A 25,462-nucleotide genomic window follows, 5' to 3' on the forward strand; every position below is an offset into this window, starting at 1 on the left:
GAGCATGTAATCCGGAGGTGTCGAGTTTGCCAGCTAGCTAAAGGTACCAAACAAAATACGAGCCTCTATTCACCACTGCCGATCCCTCACCAGCCTTGGGTTGATCTCAGTATGGATTTTGAACTTGGACTACCTCCTACCAAAGAAAGATTTGACTCCATCATGGTGGTAGTTGACAGATTCACCAAGATGGCTCACTTCATTCCTTGTCGAAGAACACTTGATGCTTCCCATATTGCCAAACTGTTCTTCAGGGAGATTGTTCGCATCCAAGGGTTACCCAGTAACATCGTATCCGACCGTGACGTGAAGTTTATGAGTTACTTCTGGAAGACTCTATGGCTGAAGTCAAACACCAAGCTGTTGTTTTCTACTGCATTCCATCCCTAGACTGACAAGCAAACAGAAGTAGTTAATAGGAACCTTGGTAATTTGCTGCGGTGTTTGGTCCGAGATTATGAGAGGACGTGGCCCTCTATCCTTGACATTGCTGAGTTTGCATACAACAGCTCCGTGAACAGGACCACCGGTCGTACTCCTTTTGAGATTCTCCTTGGGGTACAACTCCGCCGTCCTATTGATCTCATTCCCTTACCCCCTCAAGCTCGGGTAAGTGTTGAAGCCGATGAATTCCTTTGCCATATCACCGAAGTGCACGCAGATGTTCGACGCAAGATTGCACTCAGCACTGATCACTACAAGTCCACTGCCGATAAGCATCGCCGGTTCGTAGAGTTCAAGCCGGGAGACATGGTAATGGTACGGGTGAGTCCAGAAAGACACCAACTGGGTGTCAACAGTAAACTACATCCAAAGAAGATGGGTCCATACAAGGTGCCGAAACGTATTGGACCTAATGCTTATGTTCTAGAGTTGCCTGATGATATGGGCATAAGCAATGTTTTCAACGTGGCTGATCTATACTTGTATACGGGGCATCATTCAGATGATGGCGATTCAGAGCACATGTTGCGACTACCCCAACTGAAGCCACCTATGGAAGATGTGATTGAAGAGGTTTTGGATGATATGCGCAAGACGACTTGTCAAGGCGCCGGTTACCACTCCTTCCTTGTCAAGTGGAAAGGTCGCCCACGCTAGGACAGCACTTGGATACATGCTGATGATTTCAAGAGACTTGATCCAGAGTTGTATGATCGCTACATGGCATTCACCCATTCATCGGAGATGAATGTTTCTAAGCCGGGGAGAGCTGATGCAGGTCCAATCATGCGAAAGAAGAAGAAAAGCCCTTAACTGGGCCTGTTTCGTTGGAGCCTTCTATTTTCCATAATTAGTTTTTAAATGTTTTAGTTAATAGGGTTAAAATAGTCTTTTGTTCCCCCCGATTTTAGAGGGATGACTTATTTGTTTATTTGTTTGTTTAAGCTTGTACTCCCAGTTAGAGTATGAGTCTGCTGTGTTTTTATTAGGATTCAGGTTAAGAGTCATCACTCCTAATCTGACTAGGATTGCTTCTAGGATTTAGAACTGGAATTCCCAGTTCAAATCTGATTATGTGTAAGGCCTTTTGGCCCCTAATTTTTAGTATAAATGTATCTATCGTGGGCAGGCTCCCCCACTAATTTTTGCATCAAAAACTCTTGTTTCAATCTGAAACTGCTGCCTGCGTGCTGCTGTAATGTAGTCCTAGGTAGGAGTAATCCCACTAGGAACCAAGGTAATAGGATCTCTTAACAAGGCTGGCCGATTGGGACAGCTTAGGCTAATTAGGGCAGAATTAGGGTTATGGTTAGGGTTTCGACTGAGGGTTTTATTTGGTAATGATGTGCAGAATTTTATGAGTCTAATGGTATAAGTTGGATCAAATTTGGTTGAGGTTGGAATTCTAGGGTTTTGGGTAGGATGCCTTATGAAAATGGACTGTTTGTAAGATCTAGGGTTTAGGGGCAGATTTTAGGAAAGAAGTTTATAGGGTATTAATGGGCAGGTCTAGGGGGTCAATATGGTATAAAAATAATAGGATTTGGGAAGGTTTTAAAACTCTGCAATTCTGGACAGAATTGAGTTGCAGATTTTAGGTTTAATGGAGGGGTTGTAGTGGAGACTAAGGGCTGTGTTTAAGGACGAGTGTAGGGAGAGGTGTGGAGAATATAGGTTGGAAGTATGGTTCGAAATTGATGGCCAGATCTGTAGTTATGAGGGAGTCCTAGTTGAGGTAGGAGTTGCAGGTTTCATGGAAATTAGGGTTTGATGGATGGAGGGGGGTGTGGATTAGGTTAGAGGATGAAGAGGGAAGGATATATGTAAGAAACTAAGATTACTTGCTAGTTTGATCTCCTTCAAAGGCAGCACCAGCAGCTTGAAGAAGCTCGATTTAATAAGAAGAAAGACCTCCCGATCTACAAGATGCAAGGAGTCGATCGGAGTCCACCAATCCCTTCAACCTTGATATTACTCACAAGGCACACTCACGATGGAGCAAAGGCAGCAACAAAGGCAGCAAGCATAAAGCTAATTTTTATTAATCAAATTCGTATCCAATGCTGGCCTCCCTTACAAACTTATATAGAAGACTCAAAAATAGACTTAGACATTAAAAAGGAATGGCCTAACCTTATCCCTAACCTATTAGGCAACTTAAACTGACTAGGAAACCCAAATAGACTCAAAATAGAGTCCTAATGACTTTAAACAACTTAAACAACTTAAAATAAAGAAGATTCCCTAGTAGCCAATAGGATATAAGAACCTCTTAGCCAATAGGATCACTTCACTTGAATTAGACCAATTGAACCAATTGGATGCAACCAATTTAAACTGGTTCAATTAAAAACACAAAATAAAAACTAAGTATTGGGCTAATCCCGTATGCAACCTATATACCCCTATTTCAGGCCCACTAAAGTGGCCTAATACATAGAAAACCCTTGGGAACAAAGGCCCAACATATATATATCCCAACCCTACACTTATTCCCAATGAAACAAGCCCAATTTGATGATGAATCTGCATCATGCTGCCTCTGCTCCTCTGCGAGCTTGCATCCTTGTGGACTCAAGGTGGTGAAGGGTGGGTAGACTCCTGCGACTCCTTGCACTGTGAAGGTCAGGAGGCTCTATCAATCTTCAAGTTGCTGCCTTATTCCTGCATTACAGTAAGTGAACCTGGTGCCCTTTGTTTTCCTTTATACAAGCCTGATCTATTTCCCTTCTCCCATCACATTTGACCTCCATTAAACCTGCAAATTAGTTCTGCCTCCCACAGCAGAATTTGAAAACCTATACAAACCCTAACTTCTTTACATCATTAGGATCCCCTAAACCTGCATATTAAAACCCTATAAACCCCTTTCCTAAAATCTGCCCCTAAACCTTAGATCTCACAAACAGTCCATTTTCACAAGGCATCCTACCCGAAACCCTAGATTTCCAACCTCAACCAAATTCGATCCAACTTATACCATTAGACTCATAAAAACCTGCACTTCAATACCAAATAAGCCCTAGTTCGAAACCCTAACCCTAACCCTAGTTTGTGACCTAATTACCTAAAACTGTCCATTCGGCCAGCCCTACTACATAACCTTGTTCCCTTGGTTCCTAGTGGGCTTTGTCCTACCTAGGCTACATTAGGGGGGGGGGGTTCACTTGACCCAAAGGTGGGGGGACTCACTCAACCCAAGAAGAGGATTCACTCAACTCTCAAAGAAACTTGAAGTTCATACACAGAAAATAAGATTCCAAAGCTGATTTTCAAAATATCATATACATATTTATAGGGGATGGGGAGAGAGACGTTAGAGGGAGGGGAAGAGATGAAAGAGCCGTTGGCTCTTGGGATTAAATAAAAAGAGACGGTGGGGGGGTGCTCTTGGGAACTAAAAAGGGACATTAGGAGGGGGAAGTTAATGCAACGTCATCAACCTTCCTATTATACTCTTTTACCTGATTATATTCAGCTTTGCCATCCCAGCAATGAAGAGTCCTCTTTCAACACACTCTACAAGAAGGGAACAACCGAACAAGTACTGATGGAATGGCCAACCTAGGTTGATCTATTCCATTAGCTTATATATCTAGATAATCCTCCAGCAGAGTTACATCTGTTGTTTTATGCTGATGTTATGGGCATTTGTAAGGGATGCTTAGTAGTTAATTACTATATTTACCTTTCCATCCAAAAAGGAAACAATAGTTTTATGAGACAAAATTCAACATAATAGTTTCCTCATGATCTGGAATTTATACCTATCTATGTCAAGTTCATAGTTTCTTTGACTAGTTTTTTTTTTTACCTGATATCCTTGAAACATTCATTTGCAGTCCTCCGGCATCTTACTCTCACATTCAATGGATAGATATATATTTGCATGTCAGATTCCTCAGGTATGTACTATGCAAAGTACTTGCTTAATAGCTATCATTTTTTTCTTTTCTTTTCTGTCTGTTTACTATTCCTTTTAGTTATGGGAGCAATTTAAATATGGGTGAAGCAACTTCTAGTTTGTCCAAATTTTGGCCATTTTTTTTTTCTGTCCATATCAGTTTGTTTTCATTGTCATGATTATCTTCATTTTTTTTTCTACAGATCTTCAATGCACTACTGAAGGTTTTGGCCAGCCAACCGGCATATTCAGCATCAGCACAATGGAATACAGGGTGGGTGGTGCGACGGTTATTGATTTTCCACGAAAAAAAGTTGACTGACCATGATTTTGATCTATTCAATGTAAGGAATCAACTGATTCAGCATATTATCTTTCTTATTCTGTTCTTTGTTTTACATGAGTGAAGTAATACTATACTGGATGGACTTATTGAAAATTTTAATATTTCCATTTGTTGCTATTATGATCTAAGATGCAAGTTTCCTTCATAAATTCTTGTTTTATGTCTTGCTTAGAGCAAGGTTTGAAAACTTGGGTTTCGGTCTCATTTCAGCCAAAAGTAGTGCATTTTTTTTCAGTGAGTTTTGGTTGGCCATTCGGGGGGGGGGGGGTGGGTGTTAAACGGCCATATTAAGCTTTGATATTTGAGGAAAACCTTATGTTAGCCTATATAAACCATATGTAAACTTGTATATTGCAAGAAAAGTCACACAAAATGGTAGTTTGGATTGGCACCATTGGTTGGCAATATACGTCAAACCCTATAGTATACCTTGTGTAATATTGCCTATTCTACACATTGTTTTAGTACTAGAAGACATAAAAGGCAAGTAAAACAAATAAATTATGAACCATGAATGAACAAACATAAAATTGATTAACCTTGAACTGTTGAATGTGGCCACTTCACCAATAAACAGCAAACAATCATGTTGGAGTGACATGGCAACCCGCAGAACCGTATTACAGCAGTGTGTAGAGGTGAGGTGGCAAAAATCAGACGAGATTTAGGTTTTCCTTCTTCCTGCAAAGAAAAGGGGCGAAACAGGTGAAATAACTCAAGTTCGGTCGAAATTTTGACCAGGCACATTCGAAACAGGGTATTATAAATACCCTGTTGAACCGTATCGCTGAAATGATATGATATAGGTTCGATATTTCGGCAAACCACCAGAAATTCAACTGTAATATTGCTGATTGTTTTATTCGTATGGTATTTTGACTCGGCCACTTCAAAATCTCCGCAGAAATTTCGGCGAGATTTCGTCGAGTTTTTGAACCATGGTATAGAGAATACCTAGTATGTTCAATACATCCTCAGTGATGGGAATTGTATTCATTTGCTACTAGCTAAGAAGATTTAATGATACTCATCCATGATACAACATGATTTGTAGGAGGTTTCCTTAAGATGCATTTGAAACTTGAAGGGTCATCCATTTGTTGAGTTTGGGGGAATTATAGTGGGGTCAGCAAGCTACACAACCTCTGCTCTAGACCCAGTGGAACAGTTTTCATCAATAGGAAAATATGATTGAATCAATGCTTTGAATTCTGAAATCTGAAATGAGATTGTCAGTTTACATAGTAGTTGTTTAATGTACCTACTTTCTAAAATTTGTAGACATTTATCAATCTTGTGGAGGAGAATTGCATATCCGTAAAGAAAGTTCTAAAGGAATCTTCTCAATTACAAGCTTCTATGATTTAGTGATGAGGAGAGCAGTGGAGGTACAAAATTCTAAAGGAATCTTTTAGTGATGAGGAGAGCAGTCGGGGTACATAATTTTAAAGGAATCTTCTCAATTACGAGCTTCTATGACTTGCTAATGAAGAGAGCAGTCGAGGTACAGTTTATTGAGAGGATATGAAGTGATATCTCTCAAGAATGTTCTCAGCTGGAACTTGACCAGTGGGATGGGCATGAGGTCCTTTTCACATGGATCTGCCGATGTACTGCCACTTGTCGGGTTGTGAAGTATGAGATCATTTTAAACGTCTCTGGGCATAGTGATGCGTATATTTGCAACAAAACTTAAAAAAAGGTAATGCCCAGATTCATGGTCTTGGATTCAAATCCTTATTGGATGAATGAAACTGAAGATTGGTTGCTACCGAAACTTGATATCCATCATCGACAGTGAAAATGAGCTTATACCATCTGATCACTTTCATGTAATCAGGGATCAATTGAATGTGAGAGATTGTGATTGCGAATCCCCTTGAGTGGAAGAGATTGCGCTTTAGTCATCATTCATGCTGACTAGGTTTGATTAACTGATTGGGGTAAGAGATGCTTGGTCAATTGTTGGATGTGGGTCGTGGATCATATTTGATTCTAGTCCGATCAGAGATGACTAGAGATGTGGGTTAGTTACATGGAAGTGTTGGACAGTTCTCATGGGGTAGCCATCGGAGCAAGTGAGACTTGGCAATGGTTTGCCATCAGAGATGGCCAAAAGCAGTGTTTATTCTAAGCAGGACATGAAAAGGTAAAAGGGTCATGTGCCAAAAAACCTACTTGGCCTTGAAGGGTGTGGAGAAGTGGGAATATTTGTCTCTGTTGGATCCCACATCGGCTGTGAGTGGGATCCTCGTTCCATTCATATACCTGGTAGTACCTCCACTTAATAGACCTGTCTTTTGAGATGGAAATCTAAGATGGTATCAGAGCAGGTCTCGATCCTTTTGCAGATCCCAATCCCACCTCCTTGTGTCCCCTTCCCACTGTTGGAGGTTTCGGTCGAAACTGAAATTTTGGATGAAGCTATGTATTTTTTTTTGGGAATTTCGAGGCTGGGTTTTGGGTGCCAAATGGCCAAATTTGGTCATGAAACTTGTAGGACAGCCTATTTTAAGCCCTCTAAACACAATGGAACACTTGGATTTTAAAAAATACACCCAAAATGATAGTTTGACTTCGGACCGTAGGTTGGTAGTTTACGCTGTATACATTCTCTAATATGGCCTATTCCACACAATCTTTAGCACTAGAAAACATATAATTCATGTAAAACGACTTGAATAAGCATTAAGAATGAAAAGACATCAAATTATAAATCAGTTCGTAAATCATACATCAAGCATTGTTTGTTACAAAGAGTGACATACACAAGAGTCAACAATAATACAATACAAGCAATGGTTCACCCTTATTTGTTATAGTTCATGTAATAAGGATTCTTTGGGTATTGATACATTATGTTGTATTGTGCTTTTACTTTTTTACTTGTTAATCTCCCTTTGTTACATTATGTTAGTGGGGGGGGGGGACATATTGCAATTTCTCCTCTTATTGGCTAAGTGAAACAATATAGGGGAGAGAACACTTCTACCGCCAACTTCTTTTCTTCTTCTACTTCTCCTCTCATCTTCTTCCTTTGTTCTCTTACAACCCTTAATTCTAACTTGGTAGCACCGTATCAGAGCTCCACGGTTGGTTTGAGAGTTGTATTACAAGCTCCACATCTCTACCCTCTCTTTGGAACCCTAGGATACAAAGGGGTTCCAAGGATGAGATTACTATGTGAATAGATTGAAGAAAGTATGCAATAGGTTTTTAATGTAGGCTACAAGAGCATCAAAAGAAGACCCTATGTGAGAGTGTGAGATCCTTGAAGCTCCAAATCGACAATGACAGATTTCTAGGGTTACCTCCAGCTTTTTTTGATTTTTTTCTGATTCTTTCCCTTCCGGCATCATTTGGGGCTGGGGTATGGCCCATGTGAATCGCCTAGGGTCCTCTTTGACTGCTCCATGGTCTCCATCATTGGAGAAAGGAGTTGTTAATACAACTCAATCCCTTGTGGTCTTCCTGGTACTGCCGGTATCCTCTTTTCTGCTTCTTTGTGCATTTGAGATGCAATGTGTGATGGTTTCTGTTACATAATAGTGGTGAACTAATTTGTATGGATTCTTTGAGCCACCATGAGATGATGTTACCCTTTGACAGGTGTGTTTTAGTGGAGTTACTTCTTCAAGTTTGGTGCTTGTTTCTACTTGCTGAATTTTTTCTTGAGTACTGGCGAAGTGTGTACTCCCCACTTGCTTTGGATATCATTCCCATATTTCTAAGAGTATTTTTTCATGGTGTCTGTGATCAGTGGACCTATGAATGCTTTGGCCAGTGTTTCAAATGGTTCTCAGCCCACTATGATGGCCTTTGATAACCCCAACACCCAGATTTCCATTATGAAGTTGGACAACACCAACTACTTGGACTGGGCCCATTCGGTAAAGCTTTCCCTAAGAAGTAGGGGGAAGCTAGGTATGTTTACAGGTACCATTCAAGCTCTTGACCCCAGTGCCCAACGTATCAGAAATGGGACACCGAGAACTCCATGATTATGACTTGGCTGATCTTCTTTATGAAACCTGAGATTGGGAGGAGGTTTATGAGAAAAGAGACTGCAAAGGATATATGGAATCGTGTTTCCAAGCCTTTGACCGAGTAGGTTACTCGGCTAAGCTTTACCAACTCCTCCAGAGAGTCATTACAATGAAGCAGGGAGATTACACCATTTCTGAGTATTATAATGTTGTTATTGTCCTATGAGAGGAGTTTAATCACTATAGGGATCTCCAACTACCCAACCTAGAGGATAAAGCTATGGTTTACCAGATACTTGAAAAGGAGCATGTCCTAATTCTTCTTGGTGGCATGAACCCGAAATATGAGTCAATCTAGATACATATTTTGGGCCGGCCCCTCTGTTAGAGTTGTTGTTTGGTGTGTAAGGGTAGTTCTATCGTTGTCTTATTATAAGACATGACTTAGTTGTTATTTCTTCTTTCCTCCCTAGGGAGGCTTATGTAATTTCTATAAATTTATTAATGAAGTTAATATGTGTGTTGAGAATCACTCAACACACATAACCGATTATCTCCCATTCATAGTTGTCACGTCGTCACGGCGATCCAAGTCGGTGGAGGGGTGTCATGTCGATATATCGACATGTTGCCCGCCATGGCGATCATATCGACCATGTTTTATTTTTTATTTTCTCTATTTTTAATGTCATGTTGTATGCTATAATATATACCCTATAACATGAAAAATTAACATGAAAGTGTACTACTAATCTACTATGGTTTAATTCATGAAAGTGTAATATCCATTAGTGTATATGAAATCATGGATTATCAAATAATTGATAGCAAGTCTTGCTGATAATAAAGTTGAAAAATCATGAGAGTTGAGATATGATTCATATGAAAGTGACTACAAAAGTAACAAAACAAAAAAACAATTACAAGAACGTAATTTATATTGAGTGAATAAAGCTAATAAACAACCCATCTAAATAAAAAAAAATATTTGCTGATGTGAATATGTGATTGTGTATTAGTTAATAGTGTACTAGTATTTTCTGTTTGATGTTTTTTTAATTTTTTTTTATGTTAAGGAAAAAGCATTAAAATAAAAAATGGTTAAAAAAAATTATTGTTAAAAAATTAAGTTTTATAATTTGAAACAACCATGTCGCCCGATATGGCCATATGTCGTGGTATGGCATCCATGGCGGCGCCATGGCGACGACATGGAAGCCATATCGGTGGTCGATATGCCCACTTCTCCAACGATATGACGCCATGGCGTCGATATGGCGACGCCATGACAACTATGCTCCCATTCTTCTCTCTTCTCTTCTCCTCTTCTCCTCTTCTCTTCTTCTTCCCTTTCTCCTAGCTGTTAACCCTTTGATATCTCACTAGAATCGATCCATTAAAAGATTTAACTTGGTATCAGAGCTAGCATCTCTGGTTTGAGAGTCGACTGAGCTCGGTTGTTGTCCTCACCTCTCTTTGGAACCCTAGAAAGGTAGAGGGTTCCATTAGAGGCTGTACTATGTGAGATACTATACATTTCACATTTTTTGGAGTTCTATTCTTCAAACCAAATCCATATGGAGAGAGTTTAGGAGCTGCTGAAGTGGATTGAATCTCTAGAAGGAGCATACCTTGCTACCGCAAGCTTGTGGAGTGACTGTTTCGATTCTCCCTCATCTCTCCATCATTTTGAATGAGACCTAGTGCATCTGAATTGCCTAGAGGTACTCTATCAGACCCCTAACCTCTCGGTTGTTGAGAGGAGTGTTGCTTGGCTAGAAGCTGCTGTGAAGACCTTGAAGATAACCCAGAATTTCCGCCAGCCAAGGGTTGTTTGAGCTTCGATTCTGCCTTTGGCAGACTGTTTTGCCTTGAAACTGGGCTTATTTGAGTCGCATAGGAGTGCTGTTTTGAAGCCCTAAGAGCCTGGTTCTTGAAGGAGGAAGATTGGAGAGTATTGCTCTCTTTTTTGATGTTTTACAGGTATCGGCAGCTCTGTTTCTGCTTCTTCTTTGATTTTTTTTGGGAAGCTGATGCATTGGATGGTTGTTAGTTGATGAGAATGAAAGGTTTGCACCTTGTTACACTTGGTGGGTGTTATAAACTGAAGTTCTTTGGGTGTTAGAAGAATTTTGTTTGTGTCATGCAAGTTTTTGCTCTCTGTATGCCTGCTGTTTTTTAGGCTTTGCCCCTGCCTAGTTGATTTGGAACCATTTGTGTACTGGTTTGCTTTCTTTGTTTGGGTTGAGTGTACTCCCTATTTGAGCAAAACACTAGATTGACTGTTGAAGTGTTTGCATATCATGTCTACTATGTCTGGGCATGATTCTGAGGTCAGTGGACCAATTACAGCTAGTAGCCTGAGTAGTGGTTCCCAAACTATGGCTTCCTTTGATAACCCCAACACCCAAATCTCTGTTGTGAAGTAGGACCATGCCAACTACTTAGATTGGTCTCGTTCTGTGAAGATGTCCCTGCGAAGTAGGGGAAAGTTGGGGTATATTACTGGCTCTATTAAGGAGTCTGCCAGTACTGATCCAGGATACTTGAAGTGGGAGACTGAGAACTCCACAGTTATGACATGGTTGGTTTTCTCCATGAAACCTGAAGTTAGTAGGAGGTTTATGGACAAAGAAACTGCTATGGCGATGTGGGATAGTATGACCAGGACCTTTGATCGAGTTGGTGACTATGCAAAGGTGTACCAAATCCATCAAAAGGTCATCAATATGAAACAGGGTGATAGAAGTATCTCTGACTACTACAACACTGTTATTAGCTTGTGTCAAGAGTATGTGCATTACAGGTATCTTCGATTGTCCAACTTTGAAGATGAAGTCAAGGTCTACAAGAACCAGGAAGTCGAAAGGATCTTTTCTCTACTTGGTGGGCTCAATCCAGAGTATGAGCCCATTCACCTGCAGATCCTAAGGAGGTCCCCCTTTCCATCCTTGGATGGAGTGTGTAGTTACATACAAAGTGAGGAAACCAGGAGAGCAACTATGGATACTACACCATCAATGGAGCGATCTGCTCTTGTTTCTAGTTCCCATCGAGATTGGAAGAGTGGGGGAAAAGGCCAAGGGCCAACTCGTGGAGATCACCGTGAGAGATTTAAATGTGATCACTGTGGTAAATTGGGACACACTAAGGACAAATGTTGGGACCTTCATGGGTAGCCCCCTAGTATGCGTGGTGGTTCTTCTGGTGCCCGTGGTGGCAAGAGAGGTGGAACTGGGGCTCACTTTGTGACATATGAGACTGAGACATCTGGACCCCCGCTTGCTCCTAACATTTCTACACGGAATACCATTAATAACAAACTTTATGTGCCTAAAACTTATATGTCCTGCAAGTAACTGCATATTTTAAGTACATCTGTATCATGTAAGCACTCAAAAATTCTATATTTCCTACTTCGTGTATGTAGATTTCTTATGAGCGGTCCCGTGAAAGGCTTCTTAATGAGCTCAGTGGCTGCTGGTTTGATTGTATCCCAATTGCTTTGAAGAATGAATGGGAAAAATGTAAAACAGGTATTGGTTCTTATTGAAACTAAAGCTTGAAGTCAGTTCTGTGTTATATGAATGACTTTTATATTCATGAGAATAATGGTGAAGTAATATGATAGTGCTTGAGGAATCATCACTATTTAAGGATCCAGCTTTTGCGGTGGAGCTTTCTTTCAACAGCCATGTGCTTGACAGTAAGCATATCTTCTTTCAATGTTTGGTTTCCTTTGAGCTGTTTGTTTCAATTCTTTTGTTTTTCAAATATGACACGGAAATAACCACCTGCTCCAATACTAAATTATTTACATTGAGCAGTTGCAGGGGATGTGTCTTCTACTCTAGCCTGGGAGAGGATGATCGATGCTGTCAAGGTTGGCATTGTCATTTTCTTTAAGTGGAGAAATGCCTGGTTTGCGTTACTGCATATATGTTTCTTCATTTGATCTCCTCATAAAAGTTGCCTGTTTCCCTTATCCTTTAAAATATATTTTTGTACATAGATAGTTTAATTTCCACGCCACTTTTTTTTCTCCTTAACTCTGTGACGCAGGCGGAAGGTTCAGATCTGCAATAGAGAGATCAGATCTAGTTTATAGAGAGGTTGGGGATAGGACAAAGGGAGAAGACGAGGTTTCAAGATCAGATTCTGATCTTGGATGAAGAGAGAAGTTGCAGGCTGTTGGGAGGTAACAGTAAAGTTCAAAACAGACCATGGTTTTGAGGGATCGGTGAGGGAAGAGGGCTGGTGTGTTGTGGAAGAGATGAGGAATAAAGGGGGCTAGGTTTAAGAGCTGGAAGGCGTTTAAAGGAATGGAAGATGAAAGGTTAAGTTGAGTTTCAGGTTTAACGGAGATGGGTTGGAGGTTGAAGAAGATGTAAAGAAGGAGATAGCTAGGATGGTTGAAGATGAGGATAGAAGAAAAGACGGGGGGATGAGAGGGAGTATTGTGAGAGAAAGGAGAGAAAGAAGAGAAGACGTTGAGGAGAGGGGAAGGGGACTGCTTCAACGCAGGTCTGGCCACCAAGGCTCCAACTTTTGTTTCATTCAATAATTTAATTCAACATGTTACAAAAGGTTGGATACATGGGTTTTTAAAGAAGAAAATGACTCTTGGACTTTAATAACTCCTAAAAGCTAAAACCAAGAAACATTAATGACTAGCACACTATTTTAAGCTAATTACTCACCTAGAAACTAACTCCCATAAAATATTAAATACTAGTCTTCAATCTCTTGGACTTCTAATCTAAGAATTTAAAGAGATACATTAATACACCTAGGAATATGAAAAGACAAGTACCAAAAGAAAAGAAAAGACACATAACTAGAGACTCTAAAATTTTGGAAACTTCAAGGATTGGATCACATGGGCCCCACTATCAAGGGAAATGCAGGGGTTGACCCCTGACCAGCATACACCACGTCTGGGTTTGGTTCTTGGCCCCGCGGTTTTGGTCTGGTTCTGATGTGGACCAAAACAGCATGAGGGATCTTCTTCAGATTTGATACTGCATCACTCTGCGTGTGTTTGTTTGTGTATATGAGCACATGTGCATTTGCATTTGTGTAGTTTCTAGGTGATGTTTTTTAATTGATATTAGCTAGATACTCCTAGCATCCTTTTCTATTTTTTATGTTTGACTATAAACAATGCTACCAAAATGTATCTTCCTTTGGTACATACCTGCTATACGAACCTTAACCTTTTCATTTGGTCCTTGGTGATTAGAAGTTCTAATAAGAATTGAAATATTCAGGTTTTTGTTCTCCATCATCAGCTCAAGGCATTTATCGAGGGAGGTTCTCTAGAGAATCCTTTACTACACTCCAGAAATAATTCTTTTGGAATTTCAAGAAGAACCAAAAGTTATGATTTTTTTTCTTCAACATTTGGGACAGAGCTTGGCCTAGGTTTGACATCTCTCTTTCAATGCTTGGTTGGTCATCATTGTTTTTCTCCTTGGTGATATTGACTTGATTACCTAAATTTTCTCAGGGCCTAGAATTCTTTGCAAAATTGCATTTTCCAAAACCCGGGTGATGGATATTTACCTGATTCCAGTGGTGAAGGACATCTCAGGCATACTGCTTCTTGTGGAGAAACCTCCCCTTCCTTCTCAGCTGGGAGATATAATTGCTGTTTCTCCATTGGCAGGGCTGTGTGTAAGTCCATTTGTTACTACGTATTCTTGTCCAGGGTCATTGAATTTCACATTGCATGTCTTTATACTGTATATATTGAGTATTCATCAAACTTTCAATACATGGGCAATGGAATATGTTGTATTGAAAATTTTCTTCCTGTATGATATCAGAATTAACTGAGGTTCAGGCATCATTTCCGATATAGTTGATGAAGAGCTGAGAGATGATCTGCTAGTGATGGGAAGCAGGGATAAGAGAAAGGAGAGGGAGAAACATGGGGAAGAGAGAGGGGAGAGAGAAGAGAAAGGCAACAGCCTCACTTTAAAATCTAAACTAATTCTTAATCCATTCATTCAAATTGTGGGGGGCTTGTGAGCCTTTACAATGTATTTATAAAGTTGCAAAATAGAAGAAAACAGAAAGTAAAACTGGACTAAAACTATCAATCAACGGGCTGATGTGACAGTATCCTAAATTTACTAAAAATAATAACGAGAAGATAAGAAAATTTTTCCTCCAAACTCTTGAAGAAAGAACCAAACAGAAAAAGGAATAACTCCTCTGACATTGAGAGACTTGGAGTGTCCTAAATCAGTTTACTATTACCATAAATAAATAGAGAAATAAACTTCCACGACTTGGACTTAGGATAAGGTTCCTGAAAATCAGAAAACCACCGACTGCAAACCTTAAAAATATCTTCAACTGGGCTTCACAAATTTATTGACAACTTTCTACTATGATAACTTCCTAAGTAATAGCTGATGGGCCCCACTACTCATACTAACTACCTAATTAAAAATACTAATTTCATGTACCCTCTATGGACCTAAAATTTGGGCCTTATAATTGAGCCCATTACAAATAAAAACACTTAAAACATAAAGCACATAACCAAATACTATCAAAACAGGCTTAAAATAAAATATCAAACCACATCCAGTGGTGTTGATCATACTCTTGTGTTATTCTCCCCTTGTTAGAAATAACTCACCCTTGAGTTTTGTATAATGGGAGGATCCTTAATGCACGATCAAGATCCATCCTTGACCCTATGAAATCAGCGATCGTGTCACATTCTTGCATGGCTTGAAGTTGGTGGTGGACAGCAAACAAGAGGATAGGATCCATGGTATCTATGGCCAGGTTTAGCTCTGATACCGAGTTGATGCAGATTTGAGAGATGATCTACTAGTGGTGGGCCCGCAGATATAAGATTAAAGGAGAGAAGGAAACATGGGGAACAGAAAGGGGAGAGAGGAAAGTAAGGAGAGAGAAGGGAAAGGCAACAATCTTACTTTAAAATCTAACTAATTCTTAACCTATTCATTCAAATTTGGGGGCTTGCGAGCCCTTACAATGAATTTATGAAATCGTAAAATAGAAAAAAACAGAAAGTACCAGATTCTAAAATTACCAATCGACGGGCTGATGTGGCAATCTCCGAAATTGATTAAAGATAAGGAAACTTCCTCCAGCTGTAGATTACTTTTGGAAGAATTCTCAACTAACCAAACTCTTAAAGAAAGAAACCAAATATAAAAAGGAAGAACTGCTTTAACGTTGAGAGAATTGGAGTGTCTTAAATCAGTCCGCCATTACAATAAACAAATCGAGAAATATTGTGCATTCTGAAACCACTAGCCGCAAACCTTAAAAGATTCTTCGACTTGGCCCCACAAATTGATTGACTGCTATCTAATAAGATAGCTTTCTAACTAATAGCTAATGGGTCCCACTACTAATAATCATAGTTGTCAAGGCATCCAGACGCCTTGGCTGGCGCCTTGGTCGCCTTGTTGGTGTCACCTTGCATCTGGACCCCCTCCAACACCTTGGGTCGGCTAGTCATCATGACAACTATGCTAATACTAACTACTAATTAAAAAATGCAGCATATAAAGGTGAACTTTAAAAAAAAAAAACACCCCATAAATACCCTAAAGCGGCCGTTTTTTTTTTAAAAATTAAAAAACAGTGTATAGAGACGGACTTATGGACCTAAAATTTGGGCCTTATAATTGGGCCCATTTCAAATGAAAACACTTAAAACAAAAGCCTATAACCAAATCCTATCAAAACAGGACCAAATTATATTAAACCACATACAATGGTGGTGATCATACTTCTGCATTAATAGCTGCTCAGATAAAAATTGTTCTTTACTAGATCTCAAAGTGTTATACTTAACATGAACTAGTATGCTCTCTATACAAATTAAGCATGGACACTTGCAATAGAGTAACCCAGCCATAGGTCCCACCATTTTGATTCACTCCCACCGGTTGGATGTTGTGTCCTCTTGGAGTCTGATTTAAACATTTCCCATTTACCGTTCTATGACTGTTGAAAGTCCAAGCTACCTCTTTTATTTATTTATTAGTATTATTATTTTTTTTGGGGGGGGGGGGGAAGTGGTGGAAAAGACCAACCTAACTTGGTAACTCTAGGCTTGGACATATATACAATAGACTACTTTGCACCTTTTCCCATGAACTCTTAAATTTGTTCTTTTGATTAGTTTTAAGGTTTTAGCATTTTAGTTGATATGGTGTAAAGTATACTACATTTGTTTGCTCAGTAAATAAAAACTTTTAGAAAAGCATCAAACTTAATTTTTTTAACAGATGATACATACATATCAGAAAAAATAAAGCACTATGGAATAGCATATGCAGAAATTTCATTGACTAGGTGATCACTTAGCTAAAATGGCAGCTTAGATGCATCATTAGTCACCTAGGCACTCACTTAGTTGACCATTGCCTCATCAAATGTTGCCAAGCCCCTCTGAACTGCCTGGTTGCATAGGCCATGCCAAGATTAGCCCTTGGCAATCAAATTGTATGTTATTAAATGTAAGGAATTTACATTTACTTACTGCATTTTCTTAAAGTTTTCCTTCTAATTGCCTTGTTTGGACCAGAAAATTTTAGGCCTAAACAAGCCCACGATTACATTTTTACTTATACATGCCAAGCCTGGTTAGAGCCAAATCTAGAGTTGTATTTGTAGCTGAGTCATGGATTACTGGGGGCAAGGGAATTTCATATTCTTATTTCTTACCATGAAGCTTCAGTTTTACTGTTGAGAGCCGTGGGATTGGAATATTATCTCTTTACTTTTAAGGTTTTATTATTTTCCCTTTGTGACTAGTTTACCCGTAGGCTGTAATTCTCATTATAAATAAAGTGGACCTCTGTCATTAATGTCAAGTCATATTATTCTCCCAACTATGATTCTGAACTTGGTATCAGAGCCCAAAACCCTAGGAAATCTTTCTTGTTTTTTGTAATTTTCTTCTCTACCACCGCCGCCACCACTCGTTGGAGACCGTAGCCTCCTCATCTAGCAGTGGTAGACGATCATCACACCATGCACTCTTGAGTTTTTCGTTATATTGTGCCTCGATCATCGTGCATTCCGTTGACTTATCTACTAGCCTTCCATTCCTTGTCACCATTGTGACATGACTAGCATCACGTCGCTGCGCCTTCTCCGCCGGATCCTCTAGCTATTGGTGTTGCCGCCGCGACCCCAGGTCGTCGCGCCCTTTCTCCACCGGCGCTACCGCCGTGACCCACAGGTCATCACGCCTCATCCACCGACTCCTCTCTGTCAGTACTGCTATTGCCGTGACCCATAGGTCATTGTGGCCCTCTCCGCCATCTCTCTCTCTCTCTCTCTCTCTCTGCCGGATGCCGCCACCGTCGTGATCCATAGGTCGTTGTGCCCTCTCCGTCGACTCTCTCTATCTGGTGCTGCAATTACTGCTACCACCGCCGGTCGTTGTGCTTGTTCTTGCTGGCCTCTCACTCTGCTAGTCTCTCTAGCCGCGATTGGTTTCCCTTTACTGGTGCCACCATGATATACCTACCTAGATCGCCATGCCGCTAAGCATTCTAACACTCTCCAACATGGCCCCATTAAGTTGAATGGCCAGAATTATCTCACCTGGTCCCAATACCTGTCTTCTCACTCTTCAAGAAAAACTATGCTAGGCTTGTTACAAGAGATATTCCCAAGCTTACAAATCCTATTGCAGCTGCTACATGGTCATCGAATGATGCTTTAGTAATTTCCTTCCTGATTAATTCCATAGAACCCTCTGTTAGTCCCAGCTTTGTCCTCTTTAACTCTACCAAGGACTTATGGGATGCAGTCCTCCAAACCTATTTGCACGTAGGAAATAATGCCCAAATTTATGAGATTCGTCGACAGGTTTGCAATACTACTCAGAAGGATTTATCTCTTACTGCCTGTTATACTGCCTTGACTACACTTTGGCAACAGTTGGACTTCTATCATTCCGTTCCCATGGTTCATCCTGAGGATAGTGGTACTTTCCAAAAGGGGAGGGAGATAGAACGTGTGTATGATTTTCTGACAAGCCTCAATCCAGAGTATGATCAAGTTCGAGTGCAAATATTAGGGCATGAGACATTCCCTACTCTTCTTCAGGCTTACAATTTGGTTCAGTCTGAGGAACATCGCTAGACTGTTATGATGCCCTCCACTGTTCCTATTCGGTCTGTCTTGCTCACCACACCACCTGCATCTCTTCCTGCGGATTCCTCAAAGGTTCCTCCTAATGCACGGGAACCTGTGAAATGTGATTACTGTGGTCGACCGCATTACACACGGGAATCTTGTTGGAAGCTCTATGGACGCCCCACGATTTTTATTCTCTAAAGTATGGTGCACCTTACTTGAGCATCCAACCGTCCACCCAATATTTGAGAGGATAAAAAGATGCCATTGCCCATGTTTTTACGGTTGGATACTCAGGTGAGGTGCACTACACTTAAGAGGATAAAAATCCAGGCACCCTAAGGGTGGACGGAATCTAAACCAGGCAGCACTCGATACCAGGCTCATCTTTCTGAAGCATCTGACACAGGCCCTGCTCCTCCTGCCACAACACCTTTTTTCTGGGGATCAAATGACTGTTATCAAAAAATTGGTGACACAACTAACTACTAGTTCTTCACATTCTCCTGTTTCTAACCTTGCTCAGTCAGGCAATTTCTGTGTTTCTCTACGAGTCCTTTATGGTTAATTGACTCTGGCGCTACTGACCATATGACTACTAACTTAGAGGTTTTTCATACATATACTCCTTGTTACGACCAGGATAAGGTACGTGTTGCTGATGGGTCTATGTCCTCCATTTCGGGTAAAGGTTTTGTTTCTTGTGGTTCCCATCTTTCTCTTTCCTCTGTTTTGCATTTCCCAAAATTCTGTGCCAATCTTTTATCTATTTATCGTTTAACTAGTGAATTAAATTGTTCTGTTGACTTCTCTACCCATTGGTTGTTTCAGGATTTGGTGATGGGGTGCAACGATTGGGTATGGTCGAGTCTGTGATGATCTTTACTATTTGGAGTCTACACCAACTGTCCCATTCCCATCTTCTGGTCACACCCTCCCTTCTAATAGTTGCATTGGCAAAGCTTTTTCACTGCCACCACTGTTTGGGACACCATTCTTTTTATATTTTACATTCTATGTTTCCCGATTTAGTTAGAATTTGTGGTTTGGAACAATTAAATTGTGATGTGTGTGAGTTTGCTAAACATACGAGAAATTCGTATTCTATTAGTGACAGTAAAAGTGATGGTCCTTTTTCAATTATTCATTCTGATATATGGGGTCCCTCTAGGACTGTTGATCGTAATGGTTTTCATTGGTTCATTACTTTTATTGATAATTGCACATGCCTCACATGAGTTTACCTTCTACATAACAAATCTGATGCTTTTTCTTGTTTTCAATCTTTCTATACCATGCTTCGTACTCAATTTAATGGCCACTAGTAGAGTTCTCCGAAATGATAATGGTACGGAATATGCTAACCTTGTTTTTCAAAAATCTCTCTCCCTCCCATGGCATACTCTCCCAGACTTCTTGTGTTAGGACACCAGAAAAAAACATCCTTGAAAGGAAGAATCGTCATCTCCTAGATGTGACCCGTGCTTTGATGTTTACCACTGGTGTCCCTAAGACCTATTGGGGAGATGTTCTTACTGCTGCCTATCTCATAAATAGGGTTCCCTTCAGTGTCCTTAATTTTAAGACACCTCTCTCTTTTCTTCTGGACCTACCATTGCCTCTTCCCTTCCTCGCAAAATATTTGGGTGTGTTCGCTTTGTACATAATTCCTCTCCTTCTCGGTCCAAGTTGGACCCCCGTGCTCTTCGATGTGTTTTCCTTGGTTACTCAGCCTCTCAAAAGGGTTACAAATATTATCACCCTCCTTCTCGCTGTCTCTATGTCACCATAGATGTCACCTTTCATGAGTGTGAACCATATTTCACAACCATAGTTGTCAAGGCGTCGCCTAGGCGTCTAGGCCCTTTGGTCTCCTTGGTCGCTTTGGTCGCCTAGTTGGTGTCGCCTTGAATTTTTACCCTCTCCAATGCCTTGGGTCGCCTAACCGCCGTGACAACTATGTTCACGACACCTCTTCAGGGGGAAAGTCTCGAGGAAGAGTTGGTACCAGGTCCAATTTACCCTTTGGTTGTTGATAATAATTTTCCGGTGACAGTTCAGAGTGAAATTTCTGTTTGGGGGAGCCTACAATTGATGGTAACGGTAATAAGGATGACACTGTTTCTACTCCTTTGGAAATGAGAATCTACACTCGGAGTAGATCTAAAAAATAGAGTACCATGAACAACCAACCATTACCCATTGTAGCGCCTCCACTAGATTCTCCCTCATAGCCAGGTAATAATTCTCCTACTTCTGATAATTTAACTGATCTTATTGACTCTCTGCATGATGACCATCTCATTGCTATCAGGAAAGGTGTTCGTTCTTGCACACAACATCCTATTTCTCATTTTGTGTCTTATGAATGTTTATCACCCTCCTATCGAGCCTTTGTTTTGTATTTGTCTTTTATGTTTATTCTACAGGATTTGAAAGAAGACATTAAAGATCCAAAGTGGAAGGCTGCTATGGTAGAGGAAATGCAAGTGTTGGACAAAAATGGTACTTGGGAACTTGTCCCTTGCCTGAGGGAAAGAAATTGGTTGGGTGTAAATGGGTGCTCACAGTCAAACAGAGGGCAAATGACACTGTTGAGAGATAAAAGGCATGTCTGGTTGCAAAGGGCTTCACCCGAATCTATGGGATCAACTACCAAGAAACCTTTGCCCCTATAGCAAAGATGAATTCGGTGAGGGCGTTAATGTCTTGTGCTGCAAATTTGGGTATAGGTAGAGTCAGGCTTACCACACCTTGTTTGTGAAAAGAAATGCATCCCAGATATAGATAGAGTCAGGCTGACCACACCTTGTTTATGAAAAGAAATGGAGCCTAGATCACTGCCCTCATCATGTATGTTGACGATATAGTGATCACTTGGAATAGCAATGATGAAATTTCCCATCTAAAATCACTACTTGCAAAGGAGTTTGAAACTAAGGATTTGGAATCTCTTTAGTACTTTCTTGGGATTGAAGTTGCAAGGTCAGACAAAGACACTTTCATCTTCCAACGGAAGTATGTCTTAGACCTTCTTTAGGAAACCGGCATGTTAGGTTGCAAGCCTGTGGATTCTCCTATTGAGGTCAATCATCAGTTATGTAGTGATATGGGTGACCTTGTTGACAGAGAGCAATACCAGAGACTTGTTGGGCGGTTGATTTACCTGTCTCATACTAGACCCAATATTGCCTATGTTGTGGGCATCGTCAGTAGATTTCTCCATGATCCCAGAACATCTCACCTTGATGCAGTACATCGTATACTGAGGTATTTAAAATCTTCCCTTGGGAAAGGAATTCTCTTCTCCAACAATGGGAACCTAAAGATGGAAATATTCACAGATGTCGATTGGGCTGGATCCATTGATGATAGGTGATCCACTTCTGGTTATTTTTCCTTCCTTGGAGAAAATCTTATCACGTGGCGTAGCAAAAAACAGTCAATTGTCTCTCACTCCAGTGCAAAAGCCAAATTTCGTGCCATAGCACAAGGGATTATTGAGTGATTTGGGAATAGTTTTTGAAGATCCTATGCAATTCTACTGTGACAACAAGGCACTTCTTCAAAAAGAAGCTTGAACAAGGAGTCATCTGTATTCCATTTGATAGTTCTGTTAATTAACTAGCTGATGTATTCACTAAGGGCTTGAATTGTAAGGTGTCCCACTCCCACCACTGGTCTCCAAGTTGGGCATGTTGATATATTTGCACCAACTTGAGGGGGAGTGTTGAGAACCGTGGGATTGGAATATTGTCTCTTTACTTTAAGGTTTTATTATTTTCCCTCTTTGACTAGTTTACCCTTAAGCTGTAATTCTCATTATAAATAAAGTGGACCTTTGTCATTAATGAGAAGTCATTATTTTCCCAACTCTGATTCTGAACTTTACTCTTATTTATTTTTCATTCTCTCCCCCCCCCCCTTTCTAAAGAGGCTAGATTTGTTTGAAAAGGTTATACACAAGCATAGGAGTATCTTATGAAGAGATTTATTTCTATGGTGATCTAGAGGAAGATCATACATGAGAGTGCCCGTTGGTTTAACTTTCCGTCAAGTGATGCAAAGATTTGTGATTTGAAGAAAGCTCTCTATGCGTTAAAGCTGCACCGTAGAGCTTGATTTTGAAAATTTTAGCAAGGTAGTATTGAAGCATGGAACTATCATGGAAGAAGTGGATAACTCGCAAAAGTTTTCTCAACTAGGGAAAATTATGGCTTTACCTCCCTTGCAACTATTTCTTAATTAAAATTTGGAGTGTATGTTTGAACTTGCGTATTAATGTTAGGCATCTTGGCGGATAAAATATAAAAATACTGACTGTGGGGTGTGATAGTATGTTCATGGAATACGTAATTGATGGGTTTAGGGTCATATCCTCCTAGAGCACTATGATATTTTGAAGTGGTAGATAATTTCACTGTAAATCTTTGTTGATATTTTCCTCCTACTCTGGAGGGTGATGAAATTGATGGAAGTCCAAAAGCCAAGATTTGGTGAGAAACAAATAAGAAATCAAAATGCATTTCAGCTGTCTTGCATGCCAGGCCCAGGTTTTTTTTTTTCGAAATTTTTTTATTGAGCTCATTTATAAGATCAGATTGTAGGGGGCAGTTGAATAAAACCTTATTCATGAGATGTTAAGATATTTATAATCTCCAATGTTTTGGGTTGTACAGCTGTTTTAGTAGATACTGAGTACGGGTCACTAAAGTTAATTATCATTTAAGTCATGAAGGTGATTGTCTTTTCTTTTCCTTCTTTGAGTCAAATGTCCAGCGTGGTAGGGTTTTCTTTGATTTGTAATGGTCCTTGGTGGTGATTTGGGTCATAACTCAAAAGAGGGTTTGGAAATAGCTGTAGTGAAGATAGTTTGACTTCAAAGAGTCAATATGGTGTATCTGGAACACTGTATTTAAGCTTATTGGTGTATCTGTAACCATAACATCAAGAGAAGCCTAGTTGATTGTGTGGATTTGTATCCTACATGCAAATCATTGCCTAGTTCCCCTGGAAAATGCCACCATGCAGTTATTGTGGTCTTCTAGGTTCATACTCAAGTTGTTTTAGCCACCGGCTAACTTGATGGATGTGAACTTCGCACGCTGTTTTAGATGTTTCTTTACCTTCGCGGGGTACTATCTGTCTTTGTTTTAGTTTTAGATATTTTTTTCCATTACTGGCTCTCACAATGTTCTTTTTATTTATTACACTATGGCAATATAATTTTCCTGAATTTTATTTTTGTTGTTAATGGATCTATTGCTCCATCACTGCCTAATCATGCATATTTTCATTTATGGGCCCACAAACTATAAGTTCTAGTCATCTCCATATCTTCACTTGCGTTAATAAAGAACTATAACTGTTCCCAAAAAAAAAAAAAAAGGACAAAGTTCCCCCAAATTCATATGTAATGGTAGCATGAGAAGCAATTGATTTCTTGATAAACTTGTTATGTGCACAGCAGTTGGTAGAGCATCTTAGACTACACAATTTCTACCATGTTGTTTATATTACCTTTGTCTACCATCTGAAACAGCCGAAAGTAGATGAGAACCATCCAACATGGTTGCATCTGAGAATAAGGGAGTTTGATCTGGGAATGGAGGCAAGTAAAGCCAGCAGGCATCCCTCCAATGCTTCTGACCATGAGGTGGATGGAAGATGGACTCTTGGTTTTCCGGATGCCAAGTCATGTGAGGCTGCTCAATCATTGTTACTGGAAGAAATTTGCAAGCAAAAATCCTCAGTTGAAAGTGTGGTTATTCCATTATTCCAAAACGACTCTGGAAGCTTGACAGATTACCACAAGAATTGAAGATCTCCCCCCCCCCCCCTCCCCCATCAAACTTTTTGTTCTCCTGGCTTATTTACATTTTCTGGCACATGTAACTCAACGACTAGATTTGTAGCTTATTCATTATTAAGTTTAAACAACAGGATCTGACAGCTGTATTTTCAAGTAATGGATAGGTTCTTACATCAAATGAAGGAAAGAAATTTTGTACAAAAGATATGGTTCATCATGATATAGTGCACCACAGTATAGATAGCTGTTGCCCGGGATTTGGTCTAACCATGTACGTACAGTATAGATAGCTGTTGCCCTAGATTTGGCCTAACCATGTACATGCATTATAGATAGCTGTTGCCCCGGATTTTATCTAACCATGTACATTGACTACTAACCAAGATCTAAGCTTAAGGTTACCACTGTCTCTTTTCTTCTTCCCTCTTAGCTCTCACCCGTTGAGATTCATCATGACCTTAAGCCAAATTACTGGGATATCCATTCTGCCTTGAAATCTTTTCCTTAATATTGTTTTAAGATGGAAAGACAGTGTATTACTATTGCTCATAATTTAGCAGTTCAAGCTTGCATAAGTAGTGTATCTTTATGGACAATATTGTTAATCTGTTATTTTCTTAGTTTTAATGCAGTTTCATTATCACCAAAAAAAAATGTACTGGGATACCCAATGCACTTGTTTTGATTACTTTTGATTATGGAGGAGGTTTTGGACTGTCATTCCAGCAGTTCTCTTGGAATATAGTATGATAACTGTGTCTATCAGTCCCATATCAGCATCGTAAGAAGGGACACATAGATATCTATTGGATTGGGATATT

General features: G+C 40.0%; 1 protein-coding gene across 2 annotated transcripts in view; it reads left to right on the forward strand.

The window, feature by feature from the left end:
- Positions 1-24,861, forward strand: part of LOC122662362 (protein TRANSPARENT TESTA 9-like) — a 48,385-nt gene extending 23,524 nt beyond the window's left edge. For both annotated transcript variants that reach the window (XM_043857980.1, XM_043857987.1), the window contains 8 exons: positions 4,287-4,349; positions 4,552-4,692; positions 12,111-12,216; positions 12,312-12,386; positions 12,508-12,563; positions 13,951-14,104; positions 14,190-14,356; positions 24,372-24,861. In XM_043857980.1, the coding sequence (XP_043713915.1) occupies positions 4,287-4,349; positions 4,552-4,692; positions 12,111-12,216; positions 12,312-12,386; positions 12,508-12,563; positions 13,951-14,104; positions 14,190-14,356; positions 24,372-24,650 (1,041 nt within the window). In that variant the 3' untranslated portion in view covers positions 24,651-24,861. The remainder of the gene's footprint in view (positions 1-4,286; positions 4,350-4,551; positions 4,693-12,110; positions 12,217-12,311; positions 12,387-12,507; positions 12,564-13,950; positions 14,105-14,189; positions 14,357-24,371) is intronic.
- Positions 24,862-25,462: the final 601 nt, after the last annotated feature.

This window comes from Telopea speciosissima, chromosome 1 (genome assembly GCF_018873765.1).
Source record: "Telopea speciosissima isolate NSW1024214 ecotype Mountain lineage chromosome 1, Tspe_v1, whole genome shotgun sequence".
Lineage (NCBI taxonomy): Eukaryota > Viridiplantae > Streptophyta > Magnoliopsida > Proteales > Proteaceae > Telopea > Telopea speciosissima.